This window comes from Procambarus clarkii, chromosome 15 (genome assembly GCF_040958095.1).
Source record: "Procambarus clarkii isolate CNS0578487 chromosome 15, FALCON_Pclarkii_2.0, whole genome shotgun sequence".
NCBI classification, from domain to species: Eukaryota; Metazoa; Arthropoda; class Malacostraca; order Decapoda; family Cambaridae; genus Procambarus; species Procambarus clarkii.
In genome coordinates, this window is record NC_091164.1 from 11,117,730 (window position 1) to 11,145,486 (window position 27,757).

At 44.4% G+C, this 27,757-nt stretch overlaps 1 protein-coding gene across 3 annotated transcripts in view; it reads left to right on the plus strand.

Annotated features, from left to right (window-relative positions):
- The window catches only part of LOC123759112 (neprilysin-1), a 504,536-nt gene extending 478,280 nt beyond the window's left edge, over positions 1-26,256 (plus strand). For 2 of the 3 annotated variants that reach the window (XM_069324969.1, XM_069324970.1), the window contains 3 exons: positions 1,365-1,495; positions 16,779-16,940; positions 25,429-26,256. In XM_069324969.1, the coding sequence (XP_069181070.1) occupies positions 1,365-1,495; positions 16,779-16,940; positions 25,429-25,605 (470 nt within the window). In that variant the 3' untranslated portion in view covers positions 25,606-26,256. Of the gene's footprint in view, positions 1-1,364; positions 1,496-16,362; positions 16,469-16,778; positions 16,941-25,428 lie in introns of those variants that run through there. The other variant, XR_011228616.1, reaches the window with a different exon arrangement.
- The last annotated feature ends 1,501 nt before the right edge of the window (positions 26,257-27,757 follow it).

The following is a 27,757-nucleotide window of genomic DNA, read 5'->3' on the forward strand; positions in this document are numbered from 1 at the left end:
TGTACAGCAATTCACATATCACATGATGACAATCAGGCTTGTGATAATAGAAGTGAGAAGGAAAGGGATGTTATCCAAAATACCTTAAAATGTGAGACTGAATTTGAATTTTGATAACGAGCTAATTGTAAAATAATTGTGATCGATATGATTCCATTATATCTTGAGAAAGATACAATGGAAATGTAGGTCTACAATGTATTAGACATATGTGTGAATGAAAGTAAAGTGTATGTAATTGAGTAGATACCTCATGAGAAAAATACTGTACACGTTTTGTGTACAAGAATATACTGTACATTATATGAATGGTGAAAGAATGTATTTTGTCTTAAGTTATTAGGATTTAATAAAATACATTGCACAATTGATTGGTAACAGAAGCATATTAACACTTTCGTGTTCCCGGTGTGCGTGCCCCAGCCTATCCCAAGGTGGCCCAAGCGTTTCGTGTGAGCGGGCAGCCATACTAAAATGTGTATAATCTTTTCAGTTTTCTCACCTCAATTTTTCTTGTACATCGTTCATTTTGGTATCAAATTGTTCACAATAGAATTCCCCACAGGGATATATGCATATAAGGTCCAAAATCCCGATGTGCTATCCGCACCAAACCCCAAAAATTGGCCAAGCGTTACTTGTGATCGCGCAACAGCACTAAATTGTGTATACAGTACTCTATTCTGTTTTCTCACCTCAATTCTCATGTTACGTTGTTCATTTTGGTATCAATTTGTTCGCAATAGAAATCCCTACAGGGATATATGCATATAAGGTAAAAAAGCCCAGCATGCCACCCCGCAGCAAACCTGAAAATCAGATGAGCATTACCTGTGAGCGAGCACCCATTCGCACACCACCACTAAAATGTGTATACTCTCCTCAGTTCTCCAATCTCAATTTTCATGCTACGTCGTTCATTCTGGTATCAAATTGTTTAACAATAGAATTCTCTAAATGGATATATGCATATAAGGTCAAAAAGACCGGTATGCAACTCGCAACAAACCCGAAAATTGGTCAAGCATCACCCTGTGAGCGTTATAGACAAAATGTGTATACTCTGTTCAGTTTTCTCACCTCAATTTTAATGCTACGTTGTTCATTCTGGTATCAAATTGTTCACAATCTAAATGCACGCATATTAAAACTAGTCTTATAATAATCAAACAATAAATGGAATTTTAAAAAATATTTTAATTTCGTACACAACATGCATCCCCGCCGGACATCCTGAAGATTATCAATGGATGCAAATTGTCCCCAGCGGACAAAAATGTTAACATGTATATGATGTAGGAGCAGGGGCAACATAGCTACCTAACCCTCCACCATCTACCTCTCACCTGTGTGCCCATTTCTAGGTAAGCGGTACGACAAGCACGGGAATGTGTCACAGTGGTGGAGTGAGGAAATGGCAGAGCAGTTCACAGAGAGAGCAGCCTGTTTTGTCGAGCAGTACAGCCAATACCCTATTGAGATGGTGGGCAAGAATGTGAGTTTGAGTAAATTTTCATGTACAGTATTGTAAGAATGGGTTTTTGTATTTAAGATACAATTTTTTTTTTTTTTTTAGATCCTGCCTAAAAGCTTTTGATTTTTGCACAATTTGTTAGTCATATCTAAATTGCATGACTGTCATATTTATTGCTGAGCCTCAATGACCCAAGGTGAACTAGATCCAGTTAACAATCAAGGATCAAGGGTGGCTGTTGATGTTGTCAAATCTTCCCCTTTAGGCAGCCTCTATGAAAAAAGGTAGAGAATGCCCCATATTGTTACTACACTGACAGAATGTCAAGTACCCTTCTCGGGAAACTCGACACATCATTTTCAGTCTCTCAATAGTTGTAAACGTTTGATCCATCCACTCATCACCCATTAGTGTCTGGGAAGTCACAGGAGGTCAGTCCCACTCATTGTCACAATATTTTCTCATGGCTTAGTGTGAAAGGCAAACTTAAAACAGAAAAGCCATATATATTTTAAACAATTGACATGTCAAATGTTCAGTCACAATGACAAAGTAGTTATTACAAGCAAGAACTAAGGAACTATGGCTATTTAGCAGTGTCTGTTATAGAATATTCAAAATTCGTAGATATTATTTAGGATCCTAATACTAGAGCAGATTTTTAGTATTAAATATTACTAAATATTACCCCAACCTGGTTGATACCTGGTTGATGGGGTTCTAGGAGTTCTTCTACTCCCCAAGCCCGGCTCGAGGCTAAGCTTGACTTGAGAGTTTGGTCCACTAGGCTGTTGCTTGGAGCGGCCCGCAGGCCCACATATCCACCACAGCCCGGTTGGTCTGGCACTCCTTGGAGGACACAATCTAGTTTCCTCTTGAAGATGTCCATGTTGTTCCGTAGACATCAAGATGAAACTTCATCTTCATTGTTGTTCCGGCAATATTTCTTATGCTCGCTGGGAGGGTGTTGAACAACCGTGGACCTCTGATGAACAGCGGACCCCCAAAATGTAGAACTTGATACATTTGTTATCTTAAGTTATGCTGATTATGTTGTGCATAATTAGTGGCTTTATAAAATGTATCATATGGCATCAACTAAGAAATCAATGTAATCTGAGCCTCTGTATTTTCATAAAATAAATAATATTACTGTATTGAGAGAATCCACTAGGGACTGTGAGGTGAGCGCGAACCTATGACCCAGTCATTATCGCCACATACTCTACCACTAGACTACCGCTGACTTGTAAAGGTCATACAACCTGATTTCTTCTGAAATTACAGGAAGTTTGGAGGCCCGTACTGAAGCCAGTGCAAGGTTTTACATATGATTCACAAGCACTCGGGTGGAAGGGCAGTGTGATCCTATACCTTCCACAAGCACTTCCAGCCGAGTGCTTGTGGGTCATTCATAAAAAATTGGACTGGCTTTAGTAGGAGCCTCCAGACTTCCTGTGATTTCAGTAGAAATCCGGTTGTATGACTTTAACAAGTTTCAGTGGTCTAGTATGCGGCTTGGCAATCCGGGTCGTAGGTTCACTCGCACCTCACAGCCCTAGTCGATTTTCTCATTGATATATAAAATCACATTAATGTGATTTCTATGTGAATATTATTATTATTATTAGTAGTAGTAGTAGTAGTAGTAGTGGTAGTACTTTAGTATTATTATACTAAACAGAGTATGTGAACAGGGTCAAATTCACCGAGAATTTTTATCAGGAGACATAGTGTATGTGAACAGGAAAAACAAACGTTTTGATTATCTTGAGAATCAGGACATTCAACCAGGAGATGAATGACTGTACAGAACAATGCAGTTAGAATATGGAGGGGCAAGTTTACATTCCATCAAGTGCTCATAGGTTAATTTTGTGTGGTTGATAAGTAACTGAACCCAAGATATTTACCACTACCAATTATAATGGTAAAATGAAGGCCAAAAGGGACAAGTTCCTGTAGGAAGTGCTGAATAAGCCAAGATTGTAATAAATATTTGGGCACATGAACCACTTCAAGCAGCAGTCTTTTAGATCAAGTTGTAACAAGACAGATCTGACTCTTGAAATGAACTACATGTAGGTTAAGTGCAGGGATAGGTTACAATGACACAAAGTAATCATGACTACTTAGTATTAGTCATGCATGCTTGACATGTAGACTTATCATGTTACTGAACTTGTAAAAGCCGAGGCGTCCTGTGTAGCACTCCTGCCATTTCTGAGGAGAGCCCCATTCGGCTCCCTGAAGCTAATGGACTGATATCCGCTATATTAGTCCAGAGCATCAGTTAATTGGAGTTCTTTGCCTCCCGGGAACCATGAGCCAGAACCTGTTTCCTCAGAGAGGCGCAGGGAGCAATGGCTTATGAACACTCCACTTTGCGAGAGTAGTCATGTCTGCCATTGACTGGGAGTATCACCCAGAAAGGTAGGAGAACCATTACCATTACAAACCCCTTCTGGTAAAACATTGCAACCCAAGACCAAACAGCACCCAAGAACTCCCCTCAAGAGGAAACAACAAACAAACAAATGTCTAATCAACTAGCACGCCCGCTCGTTAGTGACCCCCCCTTTCCTGGGAGGGAGGAGGGGGGCCCCACCCAGGTGACCCAAGCACTGACACCAGCAGTTCTTTGACTGATGTTGTACAGAACAGACATTATCTCTGGCCTCATTATCCTGTGTGGTTGTGCCAGCTGTGTGGGGTGGTGCGCAGGCCAAGTATTCTAGAGTACTCAAGTTGCATGCATCTAGGGCTACCTTCCCTAAGCGCTCAGTAGGTACTGCCCCTTACGTGTTCAGGGTTTTCTTCCCTGGGACGTTCGGGATTTCACTCCTGTTGAGGTTGGTGCGCTTGTCATTAACCTTGCCCTTGGGGTTCAGCGGGGGTCGTGGGCTCTGTCTGGCCCTGGGTAGGGAATGTTTTTGTTGCTGGTTAGGGTGCACAATGTCAGCATAGCTTGCATAATCGCGTCAGCCGTGACTTTCTGGCCTCAGGTTGTTTGTGGTGTTTTCTGGGGAGTAGCCCCTTCGGCTCACCGGAGTTTACTAGACTGATATGCTAATGTCAGACTTTCACATCAGTCATGTATATGGAGTTCTGTGGGCCTACCGAGGACCACGAGCCAGAACCTGGCCCCCTCAGAGAGGCATGGGGAACAATGGCCTATTAGAAACCCCCGTGTGGTTGGAAGCATTCTATGTCTGCCATCGACAGGGTCAGGCACCCAGAAAGGTAAGCATCCTAAAACAAACTCCTATTCTGGTGAAAATGTTGCTACCAAAAGCTGAACAAGTGGATAGAACTCCCCTAAAAGAGATGAGCAAACGACCATGATGTCACATGTCGCCGCACTGCTGTCTGCGCAGCTCCCCCCTCCCTGGGAGGGGGAAGGGTGGAGCCTCAGACCCCTCACGCCGGCTATCCACCCTTCATTTCTCAGGCTGATGCTAAAGGCAGAGGTCATGTGCTTGGCTCTAGAGATTCCAGCACTGTGCTTAGTGTGGTGGCTGTCTTCCAGTGTTGCGAGAGCCAGGAGTTATTCTACTGTACTCGGGCTGCATGCACCTAGGGTTCTCGTCCCTAGGTGCCCAGTAAGTACTGCCCTTGGAGCCACCTTCCACAAGTTCCTTGGGGCCTGCCTCTGCTAGGCCATCTTATTGCTCGGTTGTTTGGCTGCCCTTTGGGTGCTTGAGGGTTTTGTTTTCCTTGGTTACCTTAGGGTAAGAGGCAGTTTGCACTGGTGCGGGGCACAGGGTACTGCACATGTCCTCTTGCGGGGTTTTGTTTTTCTTTTTGCCTTGTGTGGGGGGTCTGCCTTGCTTACCCCTTTGTGCCTGACCTGTGCACGGTTCTTTCTGGTGGTGCCCCCTGCTAGGTCCCTGTGAGTGTACACATTCCTGAGGTTCAGCTTTAGAAAGTTGCTTGGTAGTTTCGGGCGCCGGTTAGCAGTACCCTGCCTGGGATTCCCTGAGCGTGAGTTCCGTCTCAGGACCCTGGGAAACCCCTAAGAGGGCACGTGGGTCCGACGGATGTGTTCCCAGAGTCCCCCCCCCCCCTCGCTTCGTGCGAGTTCAAGGGTTGCTCGGTCCCCTTGTCTCAGGGTGACCCCTCACAGTTTTTACCTCCGTCACGCTGCCTGTTGGATCGGTGACACTTTTGACCCGCAGTCCTGCGAGTATTGTTGCTTGTTGGTGACTTAGTTTACCCAATCTGATGATGCTGTTCTCCAGGTACAGGCGGCGCATGCGTTACATGTGCGCTTTAGGTTGTTGCAACGTGCTAAGTTGGTTGCTCACCCAGATGCCCCGAGGCTGCCCCGTTTTGCCTATAGGGACCTGGACTTGGGGGTGGGGGTTGCTTCGACCTTGGCTCAGTCCGTGCCCCCGCGTTCTTTCCCTGTTGTGGTTCGCTTCTGGTCTTCCCCCTTCTCCTGCTTCCGGCCCTGAAACGTCTGAGGGTTTCGAAGTCAGGGCAGGGTTTAGATGTTGACCAGACCACACACTAGAAATTGAAGGGACGACGACGTTTCGGTCCGTCCTGGACCATTCTCAAGTCGATTGTGAGAATGGTCGACTTGAGAATCGACTTGAGAATGGTCCAGGACGGACCGAAACGTCGTCGTCCCTTCAATTTCTAGTGTGTGGTCTGGTCAACATACTTCAGCCACGTTATTGTGACTCATCGCCTGCAGGGTTTAGATGGTCTTGAGACTCAGGCAGTCTCGGGGGATGCCCCCTTCCAATGTAGTGACAGAGGCATTCGAGTCCGATCTTCCTGCCGAAGCCTCTGGGTCTGATCAGTGGCCCTTCCCTTCTGTCCGGCTTACTCGGCTGCGCCGGCCTTTTCTTTAGGGGGCCGGTGCTTTGGGGGATGACTCGGCTCCGGGTCCTAGGATCCTGGGGCTGGGGAGAGGCTGACTTGGGGGCCTTGGGCCCTGCTGGACCCTGCCTGGGTTTTTCTGCCCTCTGAGTGGGGCTTGTTGTTACAAGGAGTGGGATTCTCTTTTCCCCTCCTCTGCATATGAATGGATTTAATGTCTGCCCCTCCCCGGGTTCGGTTCCGTGTTCCCCAAGTGCATCGGTTCCGTCTTTCCCGAGGTTTTCAGCTTCCTGCATCCAACTGTCTGCGGTGCAGGCAGGCCCTTGCAGCTAACCTCCTGCGTGACCCGGATTATGCCTCGGTGATGGATCCGTTGTCTTTCAAGTTTGGTGCTTCATTCCCTTTCTGGGTCCGTTACGAGGTTCTGGAGTCGTCCTGGCTGGTGGACTGTCCTGTGGTTGCTTTGGAGGCTTGGCATTCCTTCTGTCGTTCCCGCACGCTTGAGCGGCACGAGTCAACAGTGGTTCAAGTGCTTGTTTGCCCCTGCCCTTACCCGGGATGTTGGCGTTGTGCAGCTCCATGTGCAGGTTCCCTCCATTTCGGCTATGCAGGTTGCTGAGGACTTGCGCGCCCAGGGGCCTCTTGGCTTCGGCCTTACGTTTCTTTTCCCTCCTGGAACTGTCTTCGGACTGGCTCGAGGTGGATGTGGGGACGCTTGGGGCCGTTCCTAGGTCCGGCGCCTTGGACTTGACGGCTCGCTCGTCGGCTGCCTTGTTGAAGCTGTTTGCGCCGATCTTGCGGGATGCGGTTTCCCTATTTTACACTTCCCGGCTCGCGTGTCGGCAGGTGGTGCTTGCCTCCACTCTGGAATCGGCCTGAGCCCTAGCTCTTAGGATGTCTTTGTCCTTTTATCCACTGCTTTTTGCTCTTTCGGCCGTGGCGCAATTTATTCAGGCTGCTTCGGCCAGTTGCCGTCCTATGTCTAACTTGTTGGTTCTCCGGGGGTCCTGGGGGGGGGGGGTCGTGCCAAGGCTCGGGGTTCCTCTTGTCATGGTAGGCCACAGGTGGCAGTTTTGGGCTCGGCTCCACCTTCGGTCCCACCTTCGTCAGGCCAGTGCAGTGTTCGCCCTGTGCTGGGTTCTGGGTCTTGTAAGGGGTGCTGGCCCTTTCGCGGTTTGCCCCATTGACAGGGTGATGGGGGAGGCTTGCGCTGTTTGCTTACCCCTGGTCCTGCGACTTGTGGGCGTTTCGGGTTGTTTCCTTCGGCCTGTGGTGGCATTGAGTGGCCCCTCCCTCTTCAGAGGATTCGGGGCTGGCGGGGCAAGCCTCTTCTGCGCTCCGTCGAGTTGTCTTGGAGTGGGTTTGCATGGGCGGCATCGAAACGACGTCGTCCCTCAGATGGGTTTCTCGTCTGTTTCCAGTGCCGAAATGGGACTGTGCGGACCTGCGGTTCATTCTGGACTTGTCCCGTCTGAACCCCTGGGTTCATTGCCCCTCCTTTCGGATGACTACGCTGTCTCAAGTTCGGCTCCTGTTGAAGCCGGGTTCTTGGATGGTGTCCCTGTACCTTCGGGACGCTTATTGGCACGTCCCGATTCATCCAGGGTTCGGGGACTGGCTCGGTTTTGTTGTCGGGTATCAGGGTTACCGCTTTCGTTGTCTCCCGTTCAGGTTGAATCTGGCACCTCGCATGTTCACACGCCTTATGCAGGGTTGTCTTGGCCCGTCCGCGTCTTTTAGGTGTTCGGGTGCTGGCCTACCTCAACGACTGGCTGATTTGGGCTCCTAGCAAGTCCAGTTGTCTGCTAGCCAGGGATTTGGTTCTTTCCCAGCTCGCCGGGTTCGGGTTCTTGGTGAACTGGAGGAAGTCCCTATCTGGTTCCCTCCCAGGTTCGGTCGTGGCTGGGTCTTGTGTGGGACTCTCGAACAGCTTCCTTGTCTCTTCCTCTGGAGTCTCTCCTCCGGCTGCGGTCTTGCTTGTGCCTGTTTCTGGGGGCTCCCGGGTCACCCAGAGGTTGCTCAAGGGTTTGTGCGGGAGCCTGAACTTTGATGGTCTACTCGCCGGGTCGGGTTTGGCTTCGTCAGCTGTTCTAGTTCCTTCGGGGACGTCCCTTCCGCCTCTCGCAATCGCTGGGTTCAACCCCTGGGGGCCTTGCGTCGGCTGCTGCATCGCTGGCTTCCTCTTCGGGTTTTTCAGGGTTCAATGCCTTGGCACCTGCCCGAGCCCTTGCTTGATGTTTTCATGGACTGTCGTTTCTCGGCTGGGGCTTTGTGACCAGTGCTTAACAGGCCGGCCAGGGGCGGTGGGGTCCATCCTTCCGTCGAGCCCACAGCATGGTGCGGGAGTTCGCGGCGGTGTGGTTTGCACTTCGTAGGGTTTGGATCACCTGCAGATCGACGAACCGACTCCATTCGAACTGCTCCCTGGTGATTCATTGTCTGAACCGAGGGGGTTCGATGCGGTCCTTGGTTCTTTGGCGCTGGTCGCTTCAGGTGACTCGTCAGCTGAGTTCTTGGGGTTTGGCTCTCCTGGCTGTTCACGTGTGGGGAGTGTCCAACGTCTTGGCTTGGATGAAACTCGGACCCTTAGGACAACGAATCACAAGCATTGTCCACTCAGCTGTCAGGCCCCCTCCCCAAGGGGAGTGGGTTCGCTTGGGCGTGGTCTAAACATCCTAGTCCCTCAAGTGGGTTTCCCGCTTGTTCCCAGTTCCGAAACAGGACTGTGAGGATTTTCGGTTCCTTCTGGACTTGTCCCATCTGAACCGTTGGCTTCCTTGCCCATTCTTTCGGATGACCACTCTGTCCTAGGTCCGGCTTCTACTCGATCCAGGTGCTTTGATAGTTTCCCTAGACCTTAAGGGCGCTTATTGGCATGTTCCTATTCACCCTTGGTTCAGGGATTGATTAGGTTTCGTGTTTGGGCATTAGGCTTACCGCTTTCGCTGCCATTTGGGCTGAATTTGGCACCTCAAATTTTTATGCGTCTGACCCTGGTTGCGGTGACCCGTCTTCATCTGTTAGGTGTTCGAGTGTTGGCCTACCTCGACGACTGGTTGGTGTAGGCTCCTGGCCGGTTTGCGTGTCTGCTCGCCAGGGATTTGGTTCTTTCTCAGCTCACCAGGTTCTGGTTCTTAGTGAACTGGAGGAAGTCCCATTTGGTTCTGTCCCAGGTTCGGACTTGGCTGAGTCTGGTCTGGAATTCTTGGATGGCGTCAGTGTCCCTCCCTCCTGCGGCGTTGCTCAAGTTGCGTCCCGTCTTCAGCTGTTCTTGGAGGTGGGGAGGATGGGGGGCGTCCCAGGTCACTCATTGGTTGCTTGAGCAGCTGTGTGGGGAGTTTGATCTTTGCCTTGCTGTTTTTTTGCTGGGTCAGGTTTGGCTTCAGAGGCTGTTCTAGTTCCTTCGGGGCAGTCACTTCCACTCTCGCGCTAGCTGAGTTCGTCCCTTGTGACGGTTGCTGTGTGTCTGGCTTCCTCATCGGGTTTTTCGGGGTTCAGTACCATGGTGCCAACCCATTCCCTCGCTCAGTGTGTTCATGGACGCCTCGTCCCTTGGCTGGGGTTTTCTGACCAGTGCTCACCAGGCTGGTCAGGGTCGTTGGGGTCCACCGTTACGTCAGTCTCTCAGCATAGTGCAGGAGATCGCGGCGGATTTGGCTCGCTCCGGGCTCTGTGATCCGGCTCCATTCAAACTGCGCCCCCAATGGTTCATTGTCTGAATCAGGGAGGGGTCTCTTCAGTCCGTGGCTCTTTGGGGCTGGTTGCCTCGAGTGGAACTCTGCTGAGTTCTTGAGGTTTTGCTCTCCATGTGGTTTACTTCTAGGGGGGTGTCCAACATCCTAGCGGACGGCCTGTCTTGGTTCATTCCTCTGTCCACAGAGTCTACGGTCGACGCTGACTCTTTCAGTTGGCTTTGCCGAACGTTCGGGTGCCCGGACATGGACCTATTTGTATCGGCTTGGTCCAGCATCTCTGTGGCCCCCTTCCCCAACTGCGAAGCTTTTGTGGTAAACACATTTTGGGAGGATTGGTCGAGGTGGTGGTTCCTCTACCCTTATCCCCCGATCCAGCTACTGCTTTGGGTTCTGGCTCGAATCCTTTCAGGGGAGGGTGATTCACCTGACTCCACGGTGACTGGCACAGCTTTGGTTTCAGGTGCTGCTTGCTCGATGTCCAAACCCGAGAGTTTTCCGTGGTTCTGCCTCTTTCAGCAGGTTGGGCTAGTTGAGGTACCTTGCTGGTTTGCCCTACTCTTCCGCTCTTCACATTTGGTGTTTTTGACACAAGTGTATCTAGCCAGCCTGTGGTATACCTTCACGACCAAGATGTACGGACATTTGCAGCTCTTGCTGCGGTTTTTGATAACATGTCTTGGGTTGACATTCGGACATGGGGATTTTGGAGGTCGATCAAGGTCCTGGATGCCTGTTATCTTGTGAACGGCCTGGGATCCTCAGCGGCCTTGTGTGGCTTTGGGGCATCTGTCGTAGCCAGTTGTCCCATCTTTATCATGAGGCATGCGACTTAGCCTCCCGGGTAAGTCCCTTTTACTTATCTTTGGGTATATAGCTTCAGGGAGCAGACAGGGACTTCCCTCAGAAAACCAGCGTTGAATGTAATGAAACACTATTTTCTGGGTTGAGCCCGGGAGGCTTCCTGACATCCTCCCTCCCTCCAGTCGACAGTTTATCATCAGTCTATGAACTGCCAGTGTCAGCACTTGGGTCGTGCCCCCTTCCCCCTCCTGGGGAAGGGGGGTCGCTAACGAGCGGGCATGCTAGTTGATTAGACATTTGCTTGTTTGTAGTTTCCTCTTGGGGGGGAAGTTCTTGGGCTCTGTTCGGTCTTGGGTTGCAATGTTTTTCCAGTAGGGGTTTGTAATGGTTCTCCTACCTTTGTGGGTGATAAGTGGAATGTTCATAAGCCATTGCTCCCTGCGCCTCTTTGGGGAAACCAGAGTCTGGCTCATGGTTCCTGGTAGGCAAAGAACTCCAATTAACTGATGCTCTGGACTAATATAGCAGATATCAGTTTGTTAGCTTCAGGAAGCCTCCGGGGCTCAACCCAGAAAATGGCATTTCATTACATTCAATGCTGGTTGTTTTGCTTACAGTTGAACACTCCTTGTCTCAGTTGGGAATCCTGGGTTCAATTTCTAGGCGAAGGTCACATTTCTTTTTACCTGAGGCCTCCTGTTAACTTAGCAGTAAAATAAGTCACAGGAGTTGGCCAACTGCCATGGGTTACATCCTGCAGATTGTCAGTAGTTGGCCTCAGGGGGCCTCAATAAGTTTAAGTACAGGCTTCCTGTCCCCGACAGCGGGAATTATTATTATATTATGGGTGGATGACCATGGCACTGTTCAGCTTCATGGACACTTTGTTCTTGTGTTACATTTGACATGAGTTGAATAACTTCTCAGTAAACCTAGTTATCATCCATCAACACGATGCACAAAATTTATGTATTTCTTTCCTTTCACTGATTATCCTCCAGAGTCAAATAAACAATTGAGCTCCAGCATAGTTGGCTTCACCTTAGGGCAAAACATCTGGCATAAACTCAAGCAGTAATAATAATTCTTTATTTCTACTTGAGCAACATCATTTATAAGGTTTAAATTTGCTGTTTATGAATGACAGTACAGTATTGTCATTCAAACGTTATATTTGCTCTGAGGATGATTTAGTCACAATTTAAATTCTGGAATGAGCTTCATAAATAATATCACAGTATTTCTTGGGGGAGCCCCAGTGGTTCCCTGAAGCCACTGTACTGATAAAGGGCCAAACTACTAGGTGCCATCAGTTGCGGAGTTCTTATTGGCCTACCAGGGACCACAAGCAAGAACCGAGCCCCCTCAGAGAGGCACAGGGAGCAGTACCTCTATGAAAAATTTGTATATGTAAATTTATTCATGTCAGCCACCACCAATGGAAGGCACCCAGAAAGTTAGCGATACAACACTGATCATTGCTTGGTTAGAAATGAGACAGCGGCTTCAAAACAGCTTAAAGAACTCCTGAACAATGTAAAGAAATTATAACAAAAAATTGTGAAACTGGCACGAGCTAGATTACCCTACCTCTTCCCTCCCCTCGTTTTGGGGAAGGAGGGAGGCATTCCAGGTCAGTCGGCTGCTCTACTACCAGTTCTTATATTGATGTAGACAGTTCCAGTTTCTGCTGAGTTCTTTGGGTTTGGCTTTCTATCCCGTTCATATTCAGAAAGTGTCCAACGTCCTGGCAGCCAGTCTGTCCAGGTGCCTTCCTGTCTTCACAGAATGGGGTGTTGATGCCACTTCTTTCCTGTGGCTTTGTCAGGTGTTTGATGTCCAGATGTCAACCTCTTTGCTTTGGTATTGTCTTGGCATCAATCGCTTTGCGTTGGTATGGTCTCGGCGTCTGCCTTTTTATGCAGCGCCGTTCCCAAACTGCGATGTTTTGCGGTGACTGCTTTTCGGGTGGACTGGTCGAGGTGAGGGCACATTTACCATTTCCACAGTCCAGCTGTTGCTGCAGGTGCTGGTGCGGTTAGAGTCCTACAGGTAACGATGATTATTCTGGCTCCTTGATGGCCGCCCCAGCATTGGTTTTCCTGCATTGGTTGCTTTGTGACTGAACCTGGGCGTTTTTCTGTGGCTCTGCCTTGTTTAGTCGGTCGGACTTTGGTGAACAGGTGGCTGGTTTAAAGGTGTCCCTCCTGTGGTCTTCCCAGCAATAGTACAAGATTTTCTGGCATACCTTCCACAATTTTTTGTCCCTTTGTTGTTGCATTCAATTTCTGAGCAGATTGTTTCATCTTTTCTTTCTTGGTTTTTCCTTGATTAGTATCTTATGCAAAATACTGTCATCTTTTATCGTGTGGCATTGGTGGAGCTGCTCCAGTTTGCGTTCAGGGTAAATGTCACTTTGGCCCCATTTTGCATACTTTTTCATGCTTTTGTTTCACCTCTGGCCTGCTCATGCACTGTCTGACCTGCCTGGTCCTTGCATCGGGTTATTTCTTTTTTTCGTCCACTCGGCTTTACTGTAGCCCCTTTCATCTAAGATTGTTGTCAACTAGCATTGATTTTTTTTTTCTCTGGCTTTTGGTTGTAAGGTGGGTTTAAAAGCAGTAGAGCTTTTCGGTTTCATGCTCTCCTTCAATACCAGATGTGGTTTTGTTCTTTTGTCCCTGGTGGGAATTTTGTCATTCGCAGCTGGCGCCATCTTTTTTTGGTGAAAAATGAGTCGGTTGGTTTCTGGAGGGGTCCCTTGGTCGGGGATGCTTGGTTGGTTTGGCTGAGGGTACATTATGTGCTTTGTCCAGTGGTGGCCTTGTGCTGCCTCTTTCATGCCACCAGTTTTGCTTCAGTGGACTCTGGATTGATCCAGTTTTCCAGTTTTCCTGTTCCAGGGCTAGTGATTTTCAGGTCATTGGCAGTGTCTTTAAATAGCCAGCCTGTGGCCTACCTTCGTGCTCATGTGTGCAATTGTGTGGCGCTCTCATCTGTCTTTGCCGATATGTCTTGATGATATTTGGGAGTGGGGGTTTTGGGAGGTCGAACAGGATCTTGGTACCAGGTATCTTGTGATAGTTTCTGGTCCTCTGTGGCTTTGTGTGACCTTGGGTCGTGTATTGCAGCTGTTGGTCTCTTCCTTGTTCTAATTCTTGCAGTGCTTCCTCCTCCCTGGTGTGTACCCTTTTTTTCCTTCTCTGTGGGTAGTTAGCTTCAGGGAGCCACAAGGGGCTTTACCCCAAGAAAATCAGCGTTGAATGTAATGAAACGCCATTTTCTGGGTGAGCATCGGTGACTCCCTGACACCCTCCCTGCCCCAAGGCATTAGGCTGGTTTTCATTATCATAAAGGCTGGTGGTGGAACAGCTGGCTGACCCAGTCTGCCTCCCTCCTCTGCCCAAATGAGAGGGAGAGGTGGGACGATCTAGCTCGTGCTAGTTTTATAAATTTTTTATAATTTGTTTACATTGTTGGAGAGTTCTTTTAACTGATTTTGACGCTGTGGTCTCATTTCTAACCAAGCAGTGGTCTGTTTGGTTTTGCTGATTTTCTAGTTGCCTTTCCTTGGTGGTGGATGACATGAATAAATTTACAAATAAAATGTTTTCATAGAGCCACTGCTCCCTGTGTCTCTTTGAGGGGGCCCTTGTGCATTTGAAAATCAAATGCACAAGGTTCTTGCTTGTGGTCCCCAGTAGGCCAATAAGAACTTCTTGACTGATTGCACCCAGTCGTTTGGCAATAGATCAGTTCAGTAGTTTCCAGGAGAAACTGGACCTCGCCCAGAAATTGGCATTTCATTACATTCAATGCTGATTTTTTGAATGTCATATGGATTAATTTGACTCTGGAACAAAGAAAATATAGGACTGATCAGGTATGTGATTTATATTCATAATTTGGGAATTGCTAGCAGGTATATGCAGGGGTTTCATTACATGGACATCAACATACATAGGACATCTCGAAATTACCAACGATTTGCCATAAAAGTTTACTCTGGGATCTAAAAACCAAATTCTTGGCATGCACCGTGGACAACTGTACATAGCGCATGTCAGCCGATCAAGACCATAGTGTGTAGCAAGACTCGGTGCTTTTCAGTGCTTTCAATCCTTTATACAGATGTTAATCTGGAGCCATATGGCAGTCATGTGCCTCTAATTATTTGTTTGTGCAAATTCAATTGTCTCCTAATTAATGTGTTAACATTTTCAAGCTGTGACGCTGTGTAGCATAGTAATCTTAACACAGTAGAGAGTTTTTGCACTTGTGCTTCTGTGCAAATTTTAGGTTAAATGGCAAGTTTAAGTCAGAGTAGGCTACATTATGCAAAGTTAGGTTATTAAATGATGTTGCATATAACATCTTCAGCCAGCTCTGTTTCACAATGCATAGAAGCGCAAGATCAAAAACTTGCCATGGGCTAGATCTTTTTACATGACAATGGTATTTCAGTCAGCAGATTGGTGGCTGGTCAGGGAACTTGGAATGGCAGCATCTATCTAGACTCTTGAAATAAAGGTTTAAAGAAATGTTAGAGCTGTGTGTTTTCATCAATTTTCTTTTGCTTCACAGAGCTGAGATGAATAAAAGTAAAGATATTATCATGTGTACTACACAGTATTTGTGATTGTCTGCCACGATCCAGAGATGTCATTTACGTATCTTTTCCATAGTTTGATTTGGCCAGCAGCCCTGAAAATGCCCATTGAAATTCAAGGTTTTTCTTGAGTTTAGACAAATCATTCACATCATGAAAATCAAATGCACAACCAATGGTTTTCTTTCTTTCCATGGTTGGACTCTAACGAACCATGGATTTATATGTTCTACAAAGCCTGCCGTGAGGCCATTCTTAACAACAAATTCTCTAAAGTTCATGCTGGTAAGTTGAAAATATATTGTTTTCATTGTAAATCAATGCTGTTTTAATGCTAGCATTGCACTGATGTTACATGCACAGCCTCTGTATACACATATTGGTAGGATCTGGCAATTCAGAAAATACACGTAAATGTACATTATTGTGATAATTTCTCGGAAATTGCCATAAGGCAAGCTAATTAAAGAAAATCTGATATGGAATTCTGAAAATTCTTTGAATGGATCCTTAATGAAACCCCTGTATATGGTTTAAATTTTATTTTGAAAGTAACAAACACACACATTAAACTACACCTCTGAAATTGAGAGACAGGAACTTTACATTCTTAGATTAAGAAGATGGGCATGCTTTTCAAGTTCCATATAAGAGTGAGAGGGATAAATGCTTTAAAGTCTCCTTTTAGAAAATACTTTATTATTATTATTATTATTATTATTATTTATTATTATTATTATTATTAACAAGCTTAGGTACACAGCAATGTGTTGCTACCCTGTTATATATGAGGGATTACAGAGTATAAATCAAGAGGTAGCTATAAGTTCACCTAATATCCACATTTCACAATATGCCAAAATGTCAACATCTTTCAGTATGGAGCAATAGTGAAAACATCAGACTCTTGGGTTGATCAAAGCAAGTCAGGTGAATGTTATTTCCTGTTGCAGCTTGTGGTATTCCTGATGTTTTAAAACCCTATTGTCATTGTCTCCGGCATTCTACGTCAAATGGTGCCTCAAACTTAAAATTCCTTCTCACCTACAGTAAAACCAAGTAAGATTACAAAATTTAAATGGTACATATGTACCATTTGTTTTTCATTCATCATCCAGTCTTTAAAGAATTTGAAAGACTGACAAAATATATTTCGGACTTGGCTCTTTGTACCTTAGTAACCTTTTGACACTAAATTATTATTACGGCTATTAAAACTCTGTATTCTTTCTCATATAGGTATAGTGTCTTCATTTTATTTAATAAGAAGCTACTATAATTAAGGACAATTTTGCCTATTGATTTTACACATTTTTAATTGCTGCAATTGATTTCATAATGTATTTGTTGATTTCCATCTCCTGGGCAGGTTGATGGCAACGAGACACTCGGGGACAACATTTGTGACAATGCAGGTGTGCTCAATGCTTGGCTGGCTTACACCCGTTGGAGGGAGAAGAATGGAGAAGAGCCTTACCTACCAGGAATGAACTACACCGTACCACAAATCTTCTTCATCACTTTTGCCCAGGTATGGACCTGCAACACCATCCCAGATATACCTTATTTTCATCTCATTTACACTCCAGCCGTATCTAAAAAGGTCACCAGAGTTAAAACTATGATGTCAGTGATATCCACACACACACACACACAAGTTTGAAGTTGATCAAACTTCAACTTGAAATCCATAGAATAGGAAGCATATGAAGCTAGAACAGAGGACTTTTGGACCTGTAGATTCGTAGACCTCATCCTGGAATCATTCTTGTATCAACATGTTAAACAAGCTAAGAGGATGAGGGAAGTAGATGTTCTCTCCATGCTGGATTTGATATTTACCAGGAAAGAGGAAGATATATTTGACATTTAGTACCTTCTTCCCTTGGGTAAAAGTGACCAAGTTGTTTTGGTAATAAAGTATGCAATGCGTTATAATCTGGAAGAAAATAAGACGGTTTAAGCAGTTGAAAAACCTAATTTCAGGAGACAACATTATGGAAAACTTAGAAATTTCTTTAAGGAAATTGACTTGAAAGACTTGCTGTTAGGAAATGAAGTAAATGAGATGTATGTCAAGTTTTATGAAATATATGATAAAGGCTCATACAAATTTATACCAAATCAGAAATGCAGAACTAGGAAACAGGATTGTTCAACAGAAATTGCGAGAGGGGTCAGAGCCCAAAAGACAAAAATGGAATCAAAATAGGAAGATACCAAACCACCAAACATACCAGCAAAACAAAGAATGTGAGAAACAATTACACGACAGCGAGGAGAGGCAGAAATTTTTTTTGAAAAGGGGATAGTATACAAATGTAAAACAGAACCAGGCCTATTCTGTAAATTCATAAGCAACAAATTGCAGGTAAAGGATAATTTTCAAAGGTTGAAAATGGGAAACAGATTCATGGAAAATGAAATGGAAATGTGTGAAACATTAAACAAAATTCCAAAGTGTGTTTGTACAAAATGAAATTTTCAGGGAACTAGACACAATAAGAATTCCAGAGAACAACATAGAGTACATAGAGGTGTCTAGAGACGAAGTGAAAAAAAATGCTCAAGGAACAAAGAGAGTAAGAACAAAGCAGTTGGCCCGGATGGAGTTTCACCATGGGTTCTGAGAGAATGTGCACCCGAGCTCAGCATTCTACTTCAACTGATTCTTCAGGCATTCTTGTGTACAGGAGTCCTAGCAGATGTGTGGAAAAAGGCTAACAAAGTTCCAATCTACAAAAATGACAGCAGGGAAGACTCCCTCAATTATAGACCTGTATCATTGACAATCATAATAGTCAAAATATTGGAGGAAAAATATGGATGAAAAAACGATTCTTCGCGGCAGGGGATCGTATTCCAAGGACCATAGGATTAAGGACTTGGCCGAAACGCTACGCGTACTAGTGGCTGTACAAGAATGTAACAACTCTTGTATATATCTCAAAAAAAAAAAAAAAAAAAAAAAAAAAAAAAAAAAAAAAAAAAAAAAAAAAAAAAAAAAAAATTGGAAAACATAGTTAAAACTAAATGGGTAGAACACCTGGAGAAAAATTATATAATATCAGACAGTCAGTATGGTTTTTGATCTGGAAGATTCTGTGTAATGAATTTACTCAGTTTCTATGATTGAGCCATATAGATTTTACAGGAAAGAGATGGTTGGGTTGACTGCATCTATCTGGACCTAAAACAGGCTTTCGACAGAATTCCACATAAGAGGTTGTTCTGGAAATTGGAACATATTGGAGGGGTGACAGATGGATGAAAAATTTAATAATTGATAGAAAAATGAGATAAGTAATCAGAGGTAATGTATTGGACTGGAGAAATGTCACAAGAGGAGTACCACAGGGTTCAGTTCTTGCATCAGTAATGTTCATTATCTACATAAGCAATCTACTAGATGGAATACAGAATTATATGAACATATTTGCCGATGATGTAAAGATAATAGGGAAGATAAGTAACTTAGAGGATTGCCATGCCCTTCCTGAAGACCTGAACAAAATAAGTATATGGAGCACCTCTAGACAAATGGAATTTAATGTGAATAAATGTCATGTTATGGAATGTGAAATAGGAGAACATAGACCCCACACAACCTATAAACTATGTGAGAACTCTTTAAAGTACTGTACAGTATTCTGATAAAGAAAGATATCTAGGGGGGGTGGTTCTAGATAGAAAACTATCACCTGAGGACCACATAAAGAACTTTGTGAGAGGAGTGTATGCATCGCTTTTCAACTTATTATATGGATGGTGAAATACTAAAGAAACTGTTCATGACTTTTGTGAGACCAAAACTGGACTATGCAGCAGTTGTATGGTGTCCAAATCTCAAGAAGCACATAAACTGGAAAAGGTGCAGCGGCATGCTACGAAATGGCTTCCGGAACTGAAAAACAAGAGCTACGAGGAGAGACTACAGACATTAAACATGCCAAAACTAGAAAATTGAAGAAAAGGAGGTGATATGATCACCACATACAAAATTCTAACAGGAATCAACCAAATTGACAAGGAAGAATTCCTGAAACCAGCAACATCACTAACAAGAGGACACGTTTTTGACCGCTATGGCCTTTTCTGGTGCCTCTATTCTAGGATCCTGTACCCCCATGCGTGTGTATTATTTGTTGCTGCTGAACTTCGTTTTTGGCCAAGCCCCTTGCTTATATAGGCACCTTCTGGGCTGTAGCTGCTTTGTTGAACTGGGCTTTACAATATAGCCTTTGGAGAACATGTCTTCAACAGATGATGCAGATACCAATATTATGCTTTTCTAGGGGGAGCCCCTTCGGCTCCTTGGAGCTTATCCAGGCTGATAGGGAACTATTAGACTTTGGCATCAGTCGGTGTGAATGGAGTTCTTAGGCCTACCGGGGACCCACGAGCCAGAACCTGGCTCCCTCAGAGAGGCAAGAGGAGCAATGGCCTATAGAATTGCACATGTGATTTGGAGCATTCTATGTCTGCCATCGACTGTATCAGGCACCCAGAAAAGTAAGCATCCCAAAACAAACCCATATTCTGGTTGAAACTACTACAGTACTAAAAGTCAAATGAGTGGACAGAACTCCCCAAAGAATAACAAGCAAACAAGCATGACGTCATCACGTTGCCGTGCCACCGTCTGCGCAGCTTCCCCTTTCCCAGGAGAGGGAAGGGGGAGCCCCAGACCCCTCACGCTGGCTACCCACACCTTCAGTTCTCGGCTGATGTGATTGAGGCTTGGTTGTGTGACTCCAGCTCCTGTTTGTTGTTCTCAGTGCTGTGCCTTGTGTTTAGTGCTGTCTTTAGGGTGATGCATGTGCTGGGAGTAATCTTCACAGGTACTTGGGCTGCATGCATTTAGGGTTCCCTTCCCTAAGTACCCTGTAAGTACCGCCCTTGGGGCTTGGAGTTATCTTTCACAAGTCACCTTGGGATCTACCTCTATTGATCTTTTGCTGCTCGGTAATTGACCACCCTAAATAGTGCTGGGAGGTTTCCTCCTCCCTTGTTTATCCTAGGGTAAGAGGTAGTTTGCACTGGTAGGGGTGTGGGGTATTGCACAACTTGTTTTCACCTATTAAAGCAGCCAGCTCTGTTATGCCTGGGTACGTTGACCTCTTGTGTGTTTTTTTGTTTTTTTCCTGCCTGGTAGGGGGTCTGCCTTTGATTTGTTGCTCCCCTATCTATGACTTAGGTTTATAGATATATATATATCTGTGTTTCCTGATGTTTCCCTGCTAGGCTCCCGTGAGTAGACACGTCCCAGGGGGTTCAGCTTTTAGCAGTTTGATTGGTAGACTTGGGCACCGGTTTCGCAGTACCCTGCCTTGGGCTTTCCCTTAGAGATACCAGTCTAAGAGCCCTGGGAAAACCGTGTGGGGGCGCAAGGGGTCCGATGGATGCAACCCCTGAGTCCCCTCTCACCTTGTGCGAGTGTTGAGGGTTACTCTGCCCCTTGACTCAGGGTGACTTCGCTGTTTTTGCCTCCTTCATACTGCCTGTTGGGTAGGTGACACCTTCGACCCAGAGTCCTGCAAGTTATTCTGCGTGCTTGTGACTCAGTTCACCCAGTCCAATGAGGACTGTACCTAGGATGCCGTCAGCTTTGGAGTTAGGGCAGAGTTTAGAAGGTCTGAGACTTGGGCAGTTTCAGGGGTTAAAAATAATTAAGATTAAATGGGTAGAACACCTGGAGACAAACGATAGTAATATCAGACACAGTATGGTTTTCAATCTGGAAGATCCTGTGTAACAAATTTACTCAGTTTCTATGATTCGAGCCACAGAGATTTTAAAGGAAAGGATATATTTGGGTTGACTGCATCTATCTGGACCTAAAAAAGGACTTTCAACAGAGTTTCCATGTAAGAGGTTGTTCTGGAAACTGGAACATATTGGAGGGGTGACAGGTAAGCTTCTAACATTGATGAAAATGTTCTAACTGATAGAAAAATGAAGGCAGTAATCAGAGGACAATGTATCGAACTGCATAAATGTCACGAAGTGGAGTACCACATGGCTTAGTTCTTGCACCAATACTGTTCATTGTCTACATAAACGACCTACCAGATGGAATACAAAATTATATGAACATGTTTGCTGATGATGCTAAGATTAATAGGGAAGATAAGAAACTTAGATTGGCGCCTAAAACCTTGGCGCCTGACAGCTGGGTGGACAGCGCTTCGGATTCGTAGTCCTGAGGTTCCGGGTTCGATCCCTGGTGGAGGTGGAAGACAAATAGGACAAAATGTTTCTTTCACCCTGATGCCCCTGTTACCTAGCAGTAAATAGGTACCTGGGAGTTAGTCAGTTGCTACGGGCTGCTTCCTGGGGGTGTGTAACAGAAAGGAAGCCTGGTCGAGGACCGGGCCGCGGGGACACTAAGCCCCGAAATCATCTCAAGATAACCTCAGGATAGATGATTGTTATGCCCTTCCTGAAGACCTGGGCAAAATAAGTGTATGGAGCACCACTTGGCAAATGAAATTTAATATGAATAAATGCCATGTTATGGAATGTGGAATAGGAGAACATAGACCCCACACAACCCATAAATTATGCTAGAAATCTTTAACCCTTATGTTGCTAAGGGCTATTTGGCCATTGTCACTCACAGGTGCATAACAAAAAAAAATAATAATTCTTCTAAACCTGTTAATTTGTGTTCCCTGATCACGGGAAAAATAATAGTGTTAGTGGCACATTTTGCCACTTACACTTTATTGCCACTAATAAAAAATCGTAAGTGACATATTTTGGCCGCTATAGGGTGGGGAAGTCTGGCAAAAAAAAGAGGCGCTGACTCAGCATGCATCCGAGGCGGTATGGGGTATGCTCAGCCCCAACTGTCAGGCAGGAGTGACCACAAAGAGATAATTACCTAATTATTTCAATGTCTGATTGATTTTTCTTTGTTTTTTTGCTGTAATATTATTCAATAGTGTGTAGTGTGATATATAATAAAATGTGTGAATCATTGCTGTACTCAAAATTATGGTGTGCATATTATTGAATCAATTATTGTGTTCACAAAGCAATAAACAAATACTTTGTTGGTTATTACACTATATACACAGGTTATATATACGTATCTGCATGTTTTGTTCACCATAACAAACCACTAAGTTGATATCGTGAGTCAAAAAGCAGCGAGGTGTGGCCACCACATCTGCCAGTCAGCCTCTCGCTGCCACTCCCTCCCTCAATGACTCCTCACTCGCCCACATCCTCCTCCCACCAGACTGTTTTTGTGTTTATTCTCTATATACAGACATTATATATAAGTATCTACATGTTCTGTTAACTATAACTGTTCATCTAAACTGGTATAGTGCCCAAAGAGCATAGTGGCCACTCCTACCAACATGACAAATCATGCAGATGTCGCCACCTCTCTCGCCAAAATGGCTTCTCCCCTTACACTCCTTTTGCTGTTATTACACTATATATACACATTATATATAAGTATCTACATTTGTGTTCACTATAACGAACCACTAAGTTGGTGTGCTGAGTGGCAGTGGCAGCAGTGGCAGCCTGCCACTGGCTGTCACTCCCTCCCTCACCTCACATGACTCGCTGCCATTCTCCCACCATACTGTTTTTGCTTTTATTCACCATACACAGACATTATATATAAGTATCTGCATGTTTTGTTCACCATAGCGAACTACTAAGCTGGTATAGTGAGTCCAGACAGTAAAAGGTGGTCACACAGAGTCAGCAGACAACGTTACCTCCCTCCCCACCAAGATTACTCCTCCCACAACATTGCTAGTTATCACAACAATCCTGCTATTATCAGAATCCTGGTCATTTTTATCACGGTCAGGGGTCTTCTGTAATACTATCATCGCTAAATAATAGCACGTACATATATATTATGGCATTTTTAGGCGATGCTGTGGTCACAAGCTGAACAGCAGTGCTGTGAGCTCATGCTGCGAGTGTCAGCCTTGGTGGCTCACTCAGTACCAAGGACCTCACACCCGGGAATGTGGCCCACAATTTTTTTTTTTTAATGGTGTCTGTTTACAAGAGCCCTGATGAAGGTGAGGTGAACCCCGTGTGTCCACGGGCCGTTTTAATCTTGCGTAGTACTCCAACATGTCATCTAACATGATGCACACTCTTGGGTAAGTTACTCAATGCGTCATGTGACATGTTGTGCAGTTTAAGGGTTAAAGAATTCTGATAAATAAAGAGATTTAGAGGTGGTTCTAGATAGAACCCTATCACCTGAGGACCACATAAAGAACATCGTGTGAAAAACCTATGCTACACTTTCTAATTTCAGAGTGGCTTTTAAGTACATGGATAATGAATTACTAAAGAAATTGTTTACTACTTTTGTTAAACTAAAGTTGGAATATGCAGCGATTATATGGTACCTTCGACTGGTTGACGACCGTGCCACAGGGACATTGAGCGCCAAAATCATCGCAAGGTAAGGTACCCATATCTTAAGAAGCACATCAACAAATTGGAAAAGGTCCAGACATGCAACTAAATGGCTCCCAGAACTGAAGGACAAGAGCTACGAGGAGAGGTTAGAGGCATTAAATGTCAAAACTAGGAGATAAAGAAAGAGGCAATATGATCACCACATTCAAAATAGTAACGGAACTCGATAAAATTGATAGGGAAGAATTCCTGAGATCTGGAAATTCAAGAACAAGCGGTCATAGATTTAAACTAACTAAACAAAGCGGCCAAAGAAATATAAGAAAATTCACTTTCGCAAACAGTGGTGGACGGTTTGAACAAGTTAGACGAGAAGGTGGTGAAGGCCAAAACCGCCAGTAGTTTCAAAGCGTTACACAACAAAGAGTGCTGGGAAGACGCGACACCACGTGTGTAGCTCTCATCCTGTAACTACACTTAGGTAATTACACTTAGGTAATTACTTCTCATTTATTGCCTCAGGCTGTGGTTCTGCTGATGCCAACCCTTCCCTGTCAACACTGGCCATTTACCCTTTACATCCAATGACTGTCCCACTGTTTCTGTGGAGGTATTTGCTTTCTGTGAATCTTGCACCTGTTTGCATTTCTTGCCATTCTTCCTGCTTCACCCCACATACTGTGGTTACCTTCAATTACCAACTGTATTTTATGCTTTGGTGAATGTGTCTTTTGGTACAGCCACAACTTCAAGTTGTGGGTTTCTTTCCATACTTTGTTCAATCTGTTTCCTCTGTTGAAGCTCTGGGATCTGCAAGGAATGTATGGTCCTTCCCTGCTTCTCCTAGAGGTCTGGCATGCTTGGTGGCACCAGAGTTAAGCTCAGAGAGCTATCAAGAGCCCAGCCAGAAATTGGTGTTTAATTACATTTAACGCTTGATTTTGTGTATGTAAACAAAGGTTTATTATTTTTCTTATACGTATCGCTTGAAAAGAAGCCTTTAATGCATGAGACAATAATAGAAAAGCTATAAAATGCTGCAATAACAACATTTTAATCAATTGCACACTTAAAAAAGCTTTTATTTGTATATTCTGTATATTATTGCACAACTACTGTTCTTGTTTAAATGATTGTTATTTAAAGGGGGATGCAACCAGTGGTTATAACATGGTGTTATAACCACCTATATTCTACAATTATATTTATCCTACAATTATATTGTTGATAAATCTTAATGCTGTATTTTCCTGTAAAAATTTATATTTATACCATTGAAATGCCTGGAGAGCATGTTTTCATGCAGTCAAATTATTAAAGAGGAGAACTTCGTAAACAAAATTTTCTTTCCTAACTATTTGTGGATTGCATATAATGTATTTCATGAATAATACAAATCTACCTTCGGTTTTAAATACTAAATAATAAATTTATCTATAAATGCATTTCTCTTGTTCAGGTGATGTACATTCATAACCATATATCAGGCTGATGCCCTCAAACACCTTCAATAGCCATTAATTACTATTTAACACATTTTTCCCATGCAAACATTAACCCCCCCACACACACACACATCCCTTACATCATAATATCTTCCTATTTCCTAGATCTGGTGTGAAGTGGTGAGCAAGGAGGGCTATGAGAAATACAGCAAGGACATGCACAGCCCAGGAGTCTATAGAGCTAACGTTGTTGCACAGAATTCCCAGTTCTTCGCTGACACCTGGGGTTGTCCTATTGGGTCCCCAATGAACCCAGAGAAAAAGTGCCATCTTTGGGTGTAGGTGGAGTGTATCAGCCAAAAACACAGGATCAGCTAGCACTCTCCTGTCATCTTGCATTTCAGTACTAACCAGTGATATACTATTATGATTGATCATGAAAGTATCTGCGAGCAACACAGTGACATTCAACATCATATTAAGTAATAATGCTACCGACTGCTGATATTGCCAGCAAGAACATGCAAATCAGCAACACAACTAAACTCCAGAAAAGCTATGTAATTGGACATAGTTAAGAGATAGTACTGACTCTTGGTGAACATTCATGAAATTGCCCACAATAAAACAGCATTGCTAACGTGGATTACACAGTACGGTAGCTGCAAGAGATGTTATGTTAGTATAGAGACCAGGGAGAGTGACATTTAAAAGGTCCTATCTCTTCAAAAATATCAGAAAGTGTATTTAATAATTAAATGGGGAAGTGACAAGTTGAAAAGCATTGACAAAAATATAAGGGCTATTAAATTGATGAGATATGTAAATAAACATCAGTTGTAGCTTTCTTCCTAAGAAATATAGTATTGACATGAAAAGGAACCTGCCTTGCTAACATTGTAAACCTCTCATGATTAACTTGAATGAGGTTGCTGGCAGACATTATTCTTAATAGCCAAAGAATCTTTTTTAGAAATAAAATTAATCAGAATATTGCTTTGTTGATAGAATCAAGACAACAACCCTGTCTTCTTTTAAAAACTCACACACATGTGCATTTATAATTGGTAAATACACTTAGATAATTACATACACACACACAGCCAAAGGGACCAAAGAGCCTAAGCTCAGCCCCCGCAAGCACAACTAGGTGAGTATACATACATGCATGCACATACACACGCACATTCGTACATACAGTAATTGGTAACTACACTTAAATAGTTACACACACACACACACACACACACACACACACACACACACACACACACACACACACACACACACACACACACACACACACACACACACACAGGCACAGGCAACAGGCTGTGTCTAGGAACCACATATCCACTACAACCCGGTTGGTCCGGCATAAAATGTACTCTCTGGAAAAAAGAGGAGAGATAGAGGTATCACTTAATATATACATGGAAGATACTGGAAGACCAGGTCCCACATTGGCTGTTAAACAACACATACAATTTGTTATGTAATATGGTAGGAAATGCAGAATAGACCTGGTATGACAGGGTCAGGCCTGAGCACTGTAGTGGTGTGCACTGCTCTTATGATGGTATGACAGAGTCAGGCCTGAGCACTGTAGTGGTACCTGTTGCCTGTTACACTAGAGAAAAGAAGGGAGAGAGGAGATATGATAGGGACATATAAGATACTCAGGGGAATTGACAAAGTGGAAATAGATGAAATGTTCACACGTAATAATAACAGAACGAGGGGACATGGGTGGAAACTGGAAACTCAGATGAGTCACAGAGATGTTAGGAAGTTCTCTTTTAGCGTGAGAGTAGTAGAAAAATGGAATGCACTTGGGGAACAGGTTGTGGAAGCATATACTATTCATACTTTTAAAACTAGGTATGATAGGGAAATGGGACAGGAGTCATTGCTGTAAACAACCGATAGCTAGAAAGGCGGGATCCAAGAGTCAATGCTCGATCCTGCAAGCACATATAGGTGAGTACATATAGGTGAGTACACACACACAAAGTTCTCAGAGGAATGGACAGGATAGATAAGGATAAACTGTTTAACACGGGTAGTATGCGAACAACGGGACACAGGTGGAAACTTAATACCCAAATGAGCCACAGGGAAGTTAGAAAGAACTTTTTAAGTGTCAGAGTAGTTAACAGATGGAATGCATTAGGCAGTGATGTGGTGGAGGCAGACTCCATTCGCAGTTTCAAATCAATATGATAGGCTCAGGAATCTGTACACGTTAATTGACAGTTGAGAGGCGAGACAAAAGAGCCAGAGCTCAACCCCAACAAGCACAACTAGGCGAGTACACACACAAGAGAATGGGGACATTGAAACAGTTGATAAACTCGATTTCAAGAGAGGACTCTATGGGGAACTTAAACAAAAATTTAATGAGTATAATTAGACAGACTTGTTGCTAGGCATAGAAGTAAATGAGATGTATGCCAAATTTTGTGAAATATACAATGAAGGCACTCAAACATTC